At 40.0% G+C, this 12,770-nt stretch overlaps 1 protein-coding gene across 2 annotated transcripts in view; it reads right to left on the bottom strand.

Moving 5' to 3' along the window:
- carmil2 (capping protein regulator and myosin 1 linker 2) overlaps window positions 1-6,414 on the bottom strand; it is a 157,539-nt gene extending 151,125 nt beyond the window's left edge. For both annotated transcript variants that reach the window (XM_060923951.1, XM_060923952.1), the window contains exons 1-3: window positions 6,322-6,414; window positions 6,005-6,099; window positions 1,664-1,714 (exon numbers count right to left, since the gene is read on the bottom strand). In XM_060923951.1, coding sequence (XP_060779934.1) covers window positions 1,664-1,714; window positions 6,005-6,099; window positions 6,322-6,358 — 183 coding nt within the window. In that variant the 5' untranslated portion in view covers window positions 6,359-6,414. The remainder of the gene's footprint in view (window positions 1-1,663; window positions 1,715-6,004; window positions 6,100-6,321) is intronic.
- Between the last annotated feature and the right edge of the window lie 6,356 nt (window positions 6,415-12,770).

Here is a 12,770-nt window from a genome sequence, read left to right as displayed (position 1 = left end):
CTAAACATTGTTGCAGACCAAGTGCACACCTTCATGGCAACAGTATTTCCTAATAGTGGCAGGGGTGGACAGTAATGAAGTACATTTACTTGAGGACTGTACTTAAGTACACTTTTTGAGTATCTGTACTTTACTTGAGTATATTTTTTTTGGAAACTTATGACTTTAACTTCACTACATTTGAAAGACGAATATGGTACTTTTTACTCCATTACATTTCTGTCAAGGTCCTTGCTACTCATTACTATGAAGCCGCTTTGAAAGTGGATATTTATTTCTTTTCTTTTTTAAAACATGGTTGGGTCGTTCCCCCCGCCAGTGACACTGAAACAGCCTATCAGTAATCACTAGGGTCACATCACGTCCACAGACTGTATAAAATCAAGTTCAATGATTTCTCAGCAGCATTATTTGAACACAATCAGTTGATGGCCGAATGGAAGGAGGCGGTTCTTCTGGGGAATAATGCATGCACTCATGGCCTATGAACCCATGTTTCAGTTTTCTGAAAGGATTAAAGATTCATTTCATTTTAAATGTTTGCTTTGTTTGCCGAAAACGAACCACATCACGGCCTACAAAAACTCGCCATCCAACCTGCAGAAGCATATTGAGGGATATCAACGTTTTATTCCAAGAGAAAGCTTGTAATGAAGTTGTCTGTGCTTTTAGAGTTGGCGATAACGTTGCAATAGCTATGCAGTCTGGTTAGTCAAATGACTTTCTATGGATTTACCCGCCAAGTTGCCGTAGCCTTGTCCACGGCTAAGGTTAACACATAGCTAGTTAACTTGGACATTGTTAGTTAGCATGTAAAAATGGAGTTACGCTAACACGAATAACGTTAACTTATCTGAAGTCCTTTCAGAAATGTTTTAGCATAATCCCGCCAAATAAACAGAATGTAGAAATCTTTCTTTTCTAGTAACGTTAGATACCCAATATGATTTCGAGTTTGAAAAGAGTTTGCTAGCATGTCAGGTGGAGTTTCACTGACTAGCTAGCTTAACATTAAACCACCATGATGGCACAGCATGTGGTCATTTTGTGAATTCGCAAAATAATCCAGTCAGTTGCTTCAGAGGCATGAGGTATTATAAGCGTTGTGTCAATAATACAACAATGCGTTGGCAGAAAATGTACTTTTAATATTTAAGTATTTTTCAAAGCAAGTACGTCAATTTGACTGGACAACTTTCACTTGTATTGGAGTAACATTTGACCAGTGGGATCTGTACTTTGACTTAAGCAATGAAGTTGGGTCCTTTGTCCATCTCTGGTCCTGCTACACTGCAAAAATTGTTCAGGAATGGTTTGGTTTGAGGAACATGATAAAGAGTTCAGGGTGTTGACGTGGCCTCCAAATTCTGCAGATTTTATCATGAAATTGGCTGTGGGTTGGGCTAAGCAAGTCGGAGAACCTGCCGGAGTTCATGAGTATACCTAGTTTCATGTTTATACCTATGTAGGTTTTATCAAGAAAATATGTCGCCAGGCCTAAAAATAATTAATTTAAAATACAAAGTCAACTCACTCGCACACTCACATTCACACAAACTGCTTTATCCCGATCAGAGTCACAACACACTCATATTCACACCTGGGGGTGCTTTCTCTTAGCCAATAAACCCTGCTTTTGTCAGGATTGTTCTGTTTCACTCACCTTCACTGGCTGCTTGTTGTGAAATACAGTAGCTCTCCATTGTGTCATTACCTGAAAGAGAGAGAGAGAACAGAGCTCCATCTTCTGGTGGAATAAAGCAACTTCAGCTCAACAAAAGCAGGAGGGTGTTTGTTCACACAGATGGTACAAAATAGGGTGTATCACTCATAATAGGGTGTATCACTCTCGCCTGAAAAAGAAACAGCATTTGGTACGCCTGTGCCTGACTAAACATGACTGTTCAGCTATTCTCAAGTCTTGCAACAGACTGTCATTCAGGACAGACTGGAAGAGGTTTTCTTCAAGGATTGCCCCATGTATTTGGCTCCATCCTCAACCCTGTCTACATTCCCAGCCACTGCTGATGAAAATTATCTCCACAGCATGCACTTGGTATCGCTATGGGGAAGACAATTATTCGCTCCTATTAGCCATTATTAGCTACTGATAGCTAAAGATATTGAATTCATAACTATTTTCGAGCTTATTTTGATCACAAAGAAATTTTCCTTAGGTTTGTCCATTTTACATCTGCTGGAGAGCCTACTCAAGCTATATAATTAGCTTCAGTAATAAAAGGATTGTAATCACTGATAAAATCATTTTTGAATGAACATGCAGTGCTGTATGGGAGTCTTGGGCACCCTATTTTTTCAAACAAGCTTTGTGGGGGATTTCTATTTTATATCATTATTTCTATTTTACGTCATTGGGTAGCCACATTATGTCATTTTTTTATGAACGCGGCTTAGTATTTTGTCCCAAGCAGGTTACCATCGGGTCATCAGGTCTAACCTAGCCACTCCACTGAAACAAGTCTGTCTACAGCCATGACAACATGATGCTACCACCACCACCATACTTCACTGAGGAGATGGTATTTACAAGGTGGCTTTAAGTTTCTGGGAAATGTAACCCTTTGTCTGAAGGCCAAAAAATTCAATGCCGGTCTCCTCAGACCAGATCATTTCTACATGGTCAATTCCAAAACAGGATATCATATGGCTTTTTTATTTTTTATTTTTAAATTATTACTTTCTTCTCAGGGGCGGCACGGTGGTGTAGTGGTTAGCGCTGTCGCCTCACAGCAAGAAGGTCTGGGTTCGAGCCCCGTGGCCGGCGAGGGCCTTTCTGTGTGGAGTTTGCATGTTCTCCCCGTGTCCGCGTGGGTTTCCTCCATGTGCTCCGGTTTCCCCCACAGTCCAAAGACATGCAGGTTAGGTTAACTGGTGACTCTAAATTGAGCGTAGGTGTGAATGTGAGTGTGAATGGTTGTCTGTGTCTACGGTATGTGTCAGCCCTGTGATGACCTGGCGACTTGTCCAGGGTGTACCCCGCCTTTCGCCCGTAGTCAGCTGGGATAGGCTCCAGCTTGCCTGCGACCCTGTAGAACAGGATAAAGCGGCTACAGATAATGAGATGAGACTTTCTTCTCACTGCTCTTCCATATAACCCAGCTTTGGAGCGTTGTTCAGGCTGTAGATGTCCAGTGAACAGTTTCTCTCATCTGAGCTGTGAATCTCTCCAGCTCTTTCAGAGTTACTCTTGGCTTCTTTGGCTAATACCTTCCTTGCTCAATCATTAACATTTGGTGAACACCTTCCTATAGGCAAGACCTTGGTTGTGCCATTTTTTGTCCTTTTTAAATAATGTATTGAATGATGCGCTGCAGAATGTTCAAATTTTTTGATTTTCTTTTTAAAATAACCAAACCCTAATTCATATGTACAGTTGTGGTCAGAAGTTTACATACAGTGATATGAATGTCATCTTGGGTATGAATGTCATTGTCAATATTTGGGCTTTCAGTAATTTGTTTGACCTCTTCTTTTTCTGTGGCACAATGTATGGCATACGTCTTTAATTAAAAAAAAACACTAGACAACACATTGGTGCACAAGTTTTAATTTTCTTTGGGTTTACTGAAATCAACACAAGGTCAAAATTATACATACAGGGTTAAAAATATACATACAGCATACCTAATATTTGGGTAAAATGTCTCTTTGCAAGATTCACTTTGAACAAACATTTTTGTTTACCATGAACAAGCTTCTGGCAGAATTCTGGTTGGATATTTCATGACTTGTCATGGTAGAATTGGTAGAGTTCGATTCAGTTTTTTTTTTCTTGGCATGGACTCAACTTATAAGCACGGTCCATATATTTTCAATAGGGTTGAAATCAGGACTTGTTTTAAGCTTAATGTTAGCCTGCTTTATCCTCCACAACCAGCTCTGATGCGTGCTTGGGTTCATTGTCCTGTTTTAACTCCCAAGTCATGCTCAAGTTTCTGATGGTTTATGCTGAAGAATTTTGAGGTCGTCCTCCTTCTTCATTATTCCATCCACTCTGTGCAATGAACCAGTTCCACTGGCAGCAAAACAGCCCCAGAGCATGATGATCCTACCACCACCACCAGCTGGTACAGTGTCCCTCTGTACATGGTGGTTGTTGTGGCCAAACAACTCAATCTTTGTCACATCTGACCATATAGCTATCCTCCAGAAGGCTTTTTTTCTTTGTCCGTGTGGTCAGCTTCAAACTTTAGTTAAGTTTTAAGGTGTCAGTTTTGGAGCAGGGGGTTATTTCTTGGATAGCAGCCTCTTAGTCCATGGTGATCTGAACTGTAAACAGTGATCCATCAGCTTCCAGTTCATGGCAGGGCTGTGCCATGGTGGTTCCAAGGTTGTTCCTGACCATCCAAACCAACTTCCTTTCAGCTGAGGGTGACAGTTTGGGTTTTCTTGAAGCAAAGTGGCTTGGCAAAGTCATCTCACAATAACTTGCATAGAATTGTTTGAACTGATCTTGGAATTTGCAGTTGTTTAGAAATGGCTCCAAGAGATATTCCGGAGTTGTGCATATCTGCAATCGTTTTTCTCAGATCTGCACTGAGTTCATTGGACTTTTCCATCTTACTGTGTGCTGGTCAATTCAGTGAGTGCTGTAAACAAACCCTTTTTATGAAGGCACAGAGAAGCTACCAGCTGTAGTCAATCATGATCACTAATAGGAAGTTAAGAGACCTTGGCCGTGGCAAGATAAGAGACAGAGGGTGGCACAGTGGTGTAGTGGTTAGCACTGTCACCTCACAGCAAGAAGGTTCTGGGTTTGAGCCTTTCTGTGTGGAGTTTGCATGTTCTCCCTGTGTCATCGTGGGTTTCCTCCGGGTGATCTGGTTTCCCCCACAGTCCAAAGACATGCAGTTAGTTTAACATGGGGCGGCCTTGGGCTGAAGTGCCCTTGAGCAAGGTACTTAACCCCTGACTGCTCCCTGGGCGCTGTAGTGTGGCTGCCTACTGCTCTGGGTGTGTGTGCGCATGTGTGCACGTGTGTTCACTGCTTCAGATGGGTTAAATGCAGAGGATGAATTGAAGTGAGCATGTGATAAATAATGGTTTCTTCTTCAGCACCTTTGAATTAATCATCTAAGGGAGTGTATGTAAATTTCTGACCCTGTATGTATAATTTTGATTCTGTGTTGATTTCAGAAAACCCAAAGAAAATTAAAACTTGTGCACCAAATTTGAGTGTTTTTTTTAAATTAAAGCTGTATGCTGTACATTCTGCCACAGAAAAGAACAGTTCAAAGAAATTACTGAAAGCCCAAATATTGCCATAACATTCATATCCAAGATGACATTCATGTCACTGTAGGGTGCTAACTGTTTACGTACTTCAGTATTATGAGTTATTTTGTGTAGATTCCTGACATAAAATCCCAATTAATCATTTTTACTTCCAGGCTGTAATTTTATTTGAGAAAAGAGGAAAAATTCAAGGAGGTGCATAATTATACAAGGGTCTGTGTCAAAATAATAATAAATAATATCACAGGCCCCTTGGGGACCAACTGTGAAAAGCGAAAGTGTATAGTAAAAGCTGCAGGGTGACATCCTTTTAGATTTACAGAGATGTTATGAGAATAAAAGCTTCAGTGTTTATATAACCCACCCAATTCGGTTTGAAACATGAAGCAATTACAATTCGCCACTAGTCAGCTAACATTAGCATGCTAGCGTACCGAGCAGCAAAAAAGACACAGAAAAATACACCATGAAAGGCACGTAAGGCCTTATATAAGTAACTTTTAAATGCATAAAGAACAAAAAAAGAAAAAAAAACACAGCAAAAACACCTGTTAACCACTAACCAGTCTATATTAGCACAAAACAGTTTATAGAATATATAGATTCAGATTACACCAAAATCACACTCATGCAAAGTAATCAGAAGTATTAATCGCCTTGCTCTTGTCAATTTAACTGAGTTTAAATTGCAAAAATGTGCGTAACTCATCAACATAAGTATATTGTTGAACATTAAATGGAGACTTACAAGGACTCTGCCATCTGACCGATCCCTGAACTGGTTGAGGTGCACAAACCTCATAAGCTGGACCCTCTGAGGTTTCAGCAGCTGAATAATGCCATCTGACACACACACACACACACACACACACACAAAAGAACAAAAACCAAAGTCTTTAATTACAAATTAAATAAAAAATAGCAACAAAATCAGCAGATAAACTCACACCGGCGCAGCGTCGATGAACTGATGCCACATCGATGCCACACAATCACTATGTCTAGATAAAATATATTTAATAATTACAACAAAACAACTGTGAAAGCAACAGTAAAGCTGTATACCTTTCAGGCAGAAGGGAACCTCTGTTGGAGACGCCATCACACTTTCATCTGCTCTGTGTGCAAGAACAGGGTGCACAAGAGGCCAGCAATGGCAGCTCTTACAAAGTGCAGGTGAAATACGCATACACACATCCTGCTGCACTGTGATTCATGCTCATGGTACAAAAACCACAGGAAGTGACAACTTCAGGCTTACACCACACAAGGGTCCCTATTACACAAATGTTACATATGTGCTCTCAAAGTGCTTCGGTTAGCTTTTCAGATAATCAAAGCTTCAAATAAGACTGTCTCAGAAATTACTACAGAGACATTCTAACTACATTAGTTAAAACTTTAATTATAAAAAAAAAAATTACAAAAAAAAGACACCCAAGTATGAAGCTAAAGAACAAAGAACATGTACCAACATCAGTATGCTCTTTAGACTTTGATTAAAATATATTTTCTGTACATTTCTTTTATTTACATGAAATAAATAAGATTTAAAGGTGCTGTGTGTGAGAATTAGTCAACGACTGAATTCATAACACCCCCCCTCAAAAAAAAAAAAAAATAGGGGGCAGTATATCCACAGAAAGTAGCCCTATTGCAAGAAACAAAGAAATGCACAGTCCCTCCTCTCCCTTCCCCCCAAATGCATCACTGTCACTCTCATAGAATTCTCACTCACTAGACACAGTATAAATAATAATAATAATAATAATAATAATTTCAATTTATATAGCGCCTTTCTCACACCCAAGGTTGCCTTACAATTAAGGAAGGAAGGGGGGAAAAAAAGTCCACCAAAAGAGGGTCAGGATATAATTCCAATGGCGTCGCTACCACAGTCCCACCAAAAGGCATATGAAGGTAAATCCCATACTGCCTGCACAGCCACTGCAACGCCGCTGGGCAAGATCGTTCGGAACACCGCGCCATGGATCCACAAAGCAAGCACAGAAGCACCACCACACAGAGTGTCGTTATGTCCCAAACCACCTGCACAGCCACCGCGGCACTGCTGGGCAACATCACTCGGAACGCCACACCAAGCACAGAAGCACCGCCGCACAGAGCGCTGGACAACCCTGATGTTAAAAGAGCAACAAGCTCACTGTAGTCCACAGCAAGGAGCACAGACATCACCCACGGCAGACCAACGCCTGAAGGGAACCGATGCCCAAAACTGGGTCCAGAACTACGCCACAACCAGCTATTTTTAGTCGATTCAATACTGAGTTAATCTAATCTAACTTTAGAGTCTTCAGTCATAAAAAAAGCCAACTTGTAACTAACACAAAGGCAGGTATACGTAAACTTCAACCAAAATGCTGAAACTTAGAGCCGATCAAGATAACACAGTGCTGTCTTTAAATCTTCATGTGTGCCGTCAGTCTATTGTTTATGTTATAGTTTGCTTAGCTCAGTTTTTTGCAAGAAAACAGCCACATCAGTTCATGCATCAACAGTGCATGGGACTGCTACGGCTCAGAAAACAGAAGATACGGAACCTTTTTTATTAATAAGGTGACTGATTAAACATACTGCTTATGACTCAAGGCAAGGCAAGGCAAGTTTATTTATATAGCGCATTTCATAGTGGCAGTTCAATGTGCTTTACAGGGTTAAAGGCAAAACAGTAAACAATAGAAAATAAAATTACATAAAATAAAGGGGGAAGAAGAGAGAAAAATAAAAAATAATATAAGAATTAAACAATAGTAGAAATAAAATAATAAAATGAAGTAAAAGTTCAGTAAAAAACAACAGAATAAAATGGAATAAAAGTTAAGTAAAGTTTAAAACATGCAAAGACTGTAAAAGTTAAGTAAAGTTTAAAACATGTAAAGATGATGATATTTATCAGTTATCAGAAAGCATCTGAAAACAGCTTGGTATTTAATCTAGATTTGAAGCTGCCAACAGCAGGAGCATTTTTGATGTCCTCTGGGAGTTGGTTCCATAGCTGTACTGCATAGTAGCTAAAAGCTGCTTCACCACACTTTGTTTTAACAGCAGGTTTTACCAGTAAATTTTGCTGCTGCGATCTGGTAGATCCGATTGGGTTAGGCCGCTGCAACATATCAGAGAGGTAATTGGGCCCTGTACCATTTAGAGATTTGTACACTAGCAGCAATGCTTTAAAGTCAATTCTGTAGCTTACTAGAAGCCAGTGAAAGGACCTTAGAATTGGAGTAATGGTCCAAGGATCGACCCCTGGGGGACACCACAGGTTAAGGACATTGATGTTGAGGTACAATTTCCCATGGTAACAAAGAAGCTTCTATCTTTTAAGTATGATTTTAACCAATTGATAACTTTACCAGTCAACCCAACCCAGTGTTCAAGTCGATATAGCAGTATGTTGTGATCAACAGTATCAAAAGCTGCACTGAGGTCCAGTAACACCAGGACCGATGTTTTGCCTGCATCAGTATTAAGACGTATGTCATTTATAACTTTAATCATCGCTGTTTCAGTGCTGTGATTGGCACGAAATCCTGACTGAAAGTTATCAAAATAGCTGTTTGATATCAAGAAGGCAGTTAATTGATTGAAGACAATTTTTTCAAGGATCTTCCCGATGAATAGTAGATTTGATATTGGCCTATAGTTGTTCAATACTGAAGCATCCAGATTATTCTTTTTAAGTAGGGGCTTTACAACGGCTTTTTTCAGTGACACAGGAAAAATGCCAGTCTCTAGGGATGTATTTATGATCTGAAGCACATCTGTAATTATGAGGTGAAAAACAGACTTAAAAAAGTTGGTGGGCAGAATGTCCAATTCAGATGTTGAGGAACTGAGATTTTGTACAGTTTTTTCAAGAGTCTCGTAATCAATCAAACAAAATTCTGACATTGTGTTGAAATTGTCTGTCTGTGTCACTGGTGATTGCAGCTTTTCAGTTATTTGCAACTGAGATATATTATGAGCAATATTCTGCCGTATTTTATCAATTTTACCTTTGAAGAAGGATGCAAACTCATTGCATTTATTAACTGAGAGAAGTCCAGGTGCTAATTGTGGCGGGGGATTAGTTAGCTTCTCTACTGTTGAAAATAGCACACGGGCATTGATCATATTCCTGTTGATGATGTTGGAGAAGAAAGACTGTCTTGCTTTACCAATTTCATAATTATATTTACAAAGCATCTTTTTATGGATTTGATAATGGATGTGAAGTTTAGATTTGCGCCATTTTCTTTCAGTTTTCCTACATTCTCTCTTTAGCAGTTTAACAGCTGGGTATTGCTTCCATGGTGCTTTCTGCTTGTCATTGACTATTTTGATTTTGAATGGAGCAATATCATCCATAATTTGGGTCATATTTAAATAAAAAATTTCCAGTAAGTCGTCTACAGAGTCTGACATTTTAGTTGAGATCCGTGAGAGAGCTTGCTCAAAGAGAACATGTTGTCGTTTATGACTCTCCTACCCATAGTCATTGAGCTGTTCTGAATGTGAGGGGACATAGAAACATCAGAGAAAACACAGAAATTATCAGATAAGGCCAGGTCAACAACAGTAGTAGAAACAGTAAGACCCTTTGCGATAACGAGGTCAAGGGTATGACCATGAGAGTGGGTCGGCCCCTGTACATGTTGTACTAGGTTGAAGTTGTCAATAAGTGCAAGTAGTTCTCTGGCATAAGTGTTTTCAGGATTATCAGCATGCAAGTTAAAATCCCCAGATATAATAAGACAGTCAAACTCTAAGCAAATGACTGACAACAGTTCACCAAACTCTTCCAGAAAAATTTTGGCTGAATGTCTCGGAGGCCTGTAAATAGTTAATAACAATATGTTAGGAGAGCAGGTAATAAGTGCACATACAGTGCCTTGCAAAAGTATTTATACCCCTTGAACTTTTTCAAATTTTTCCACCTTACAACCACGAACTTAAAAGTTTTTTTATTGAGATTTCATGTGATAGACCAACACAGAGTAGCACATAATTGTGAAGTGAAACAAAAATGATAAATGGTCTTCAAAATTTTAAACAAATCAAAATCTGAAAAATGTGGTGTGCATTAGTATTCAGCCCCCTGTACTCTGATACCTCTAAATACAATCCAGTGCAATCAATTGCCTTCAGAAGTCATCTAATTAGTTAATAGAGTCCTACTGTGTATAATTTACTCTCAGCATAAATACACTTGTTCTGTGAAGGCCTCAGTGGTTTGTTAGAGAACACTGAAGAACAAACAGCATCATGAAGACCAAAGAACTCACCAGACAGGTCAGGGATAAAGTTCTGGAGAAGTTTAAAGCAGGGTTAGGTTATAAAAAAATATCCCAAGCTCTGAACATCTCAAGAAGCACTGTTCAATCCATCATTCAAAAATGGAAAAAGTGTGGCACAACTGCAAACCTACCAAGACATGGCCGTCCACCTAAACTGACAGAGCGAGCAAGGAGAGCACTGGTCAGAGTAGCAGCCAAGAGGCCCATGATCACTCTGGAGGAGCTGCAGAAATCCACAGCTCAGGTGGGAGAATCTGTGCACAGGACAACTATAAGTCGTACACTCTACAAATCTGGCCTTTTTGGAAGAGTGGCAAGAAGAAAGCCATTTTTGAAAGACAGGCATAAGAAGCCATGTAGGGGACACAGCAAACATGTGGAAGAAGGTGCTTTGGTCAGATGAGACCAAAGTTGAACTTTTTGGCCTAAATGCAAAGCGCTATGTGTGGCGGAAAACTAACACTGCTCATCACCCTGCACACACCATCCTCACTGTGAAACATGGTGGTGGCAGCATCATGCTATGGGGATGCTTTTCTTCAGCAGGGACAGGGAAGCTGGTCAGAGTTGATGGGAAGATGGATGGAGCTAAATACAGGGCAATCCTGGAAGAAAACCTGTTGGAGGCTGCAAAAGACTTGAGACTGGGAAGGAGATTCACCTTCCAGCAAGACAATGACCCTAAACATACAGCCAGAGCTACAATGGAATGGTTTAGATCAAAGAATATTCATGTGTTAGAATGGCCCAGTCAAAGTCCAGACCTAAATCCCATTGAGCATCTGTGGCAAGACTTGAAAATTGCTGTTCACAGATGCTCTCCATTCAATCTGGCTGAGCTTGAGCTATTTTGCAAAGAAGAATGGGCAAAAATTTCAGTGTCTAGATGTGCAAAGCTGGTAGAGACATACCACAAAAGACTTGCAGCTGTAATTGCAGCAAAAGGTGGCTCTACAAAGTATTGACGCAGGGGGGCTGAATACTAATGCACATCACATTTTTCAGATTTTTATTTGTTTAAAATTTTGAAGACCATTTATCATTTTCATTTCACTTCACAATTATGTGCTACTCTGTGTTGGTCTATCACATAAAATCTCAATAAAAAACTTTTAAGTTCGTGGTTGTAAGGTGGAAAAATGTGAAAAAGTTCAAGGGGTATGAATACTTTTGCAAGGCACTGTAAGTGTTCAAAGGATCTAAAATCACCAAGTGAGGACTGTTTACATTGAAAAGAGGCTTTGAATATATTTGCGGTCCCTCCACCTTTCCCATGTCGGGTAGCACTCATGCAATTACAATTTGGGGGAGCTGCTTCAATAATGGTGGTAGCACTCTTTGCTTGATCCAGCCATGTTTCAGTTAGAAGCAAAAAATCAAGATTGTGTTTGCAAATAAGATCATTAATTAAAAATGACTTGTTTGAAAGTGATCTAACGTTCAGAAGAGGTAGCTTTACAGAAAGTCTAGAAGTAATATCCACTTGGGCACTCTTATGTTGTTTTGAAACAGGAAGGAGACTAGACTGGTGTACCCCCTGGGTTAAATATGCTCTATGTTTTCTATTTCTTTTCAACACAGGAATAGAGAATGGCATAGGCATACTGGGTCCCAGCTTGTTTTCAAAACTACACCCAATGCAGGGACCCACATCATACAAGACTCTCTGTATATTCCATGAGGTTGGGAGAGGGAAGGATTGGAGATGTCATGTATTTTTTAGATGGTGAAAAAGATTGGTAGCCAGCTGAAAGTCCTGGGCGAACACAGTTCAGTCTGTTGGTTGATTTTCGATGAACTGGGTACACTGCTTGTCGTGAATGATTTTGGCTGGAAAAAGAGAGTGCAGCCATTGGCAGCAATCTCTGCATACTTTTAGGGAAATCCATGCAGGAGGGAGACGGGGATGGTACAATAAAGTCAGAAGAGCGAGACTGAGATTGGGACTTTGGTGAGGTCTTTGTGAGTGTCTCCATGACTGTCTCTGTGATACTTGCATGGGGTCGAGATGTGGATGATGCAGCCTTGGCGTGATTGTCTTTGGTCAGGTCCTCAATCTGGATGGGCGATGCAGATATCTGTGGCTGCCCATTGTTAACAACATGCTCACATTCTCCATGTGATTGTTGATGTCCTTACTCAATAAAATAACCACACAGATGAATGTTTTTGAATGATATGTTTGGCTTAAAAATTAGACCAAAAAGAGGAGTGCCA

The sequence above is a fragment of the Neoarius graeffei genome, chromosome 6 (genome assembly GCF_027579695.1).
Source record: "Neoarius graeffei isolate fNeoGra1 chromosome 6, fNeoGra1.pri, whole genome shotgun sequence".
Taxonomy (NCBI): domain Eukaryota; kingdom Metazoa; phylum Chordata; class Actinopteri; order Siluriformes; family Ariidae; genus Neoarius; species Neoarius graeffei.
The sequence above is the reverse complement of the archived record's forward strand: the minus strand, read 5'-3'. Positions and strand labels throughout refer to the sequence as shown.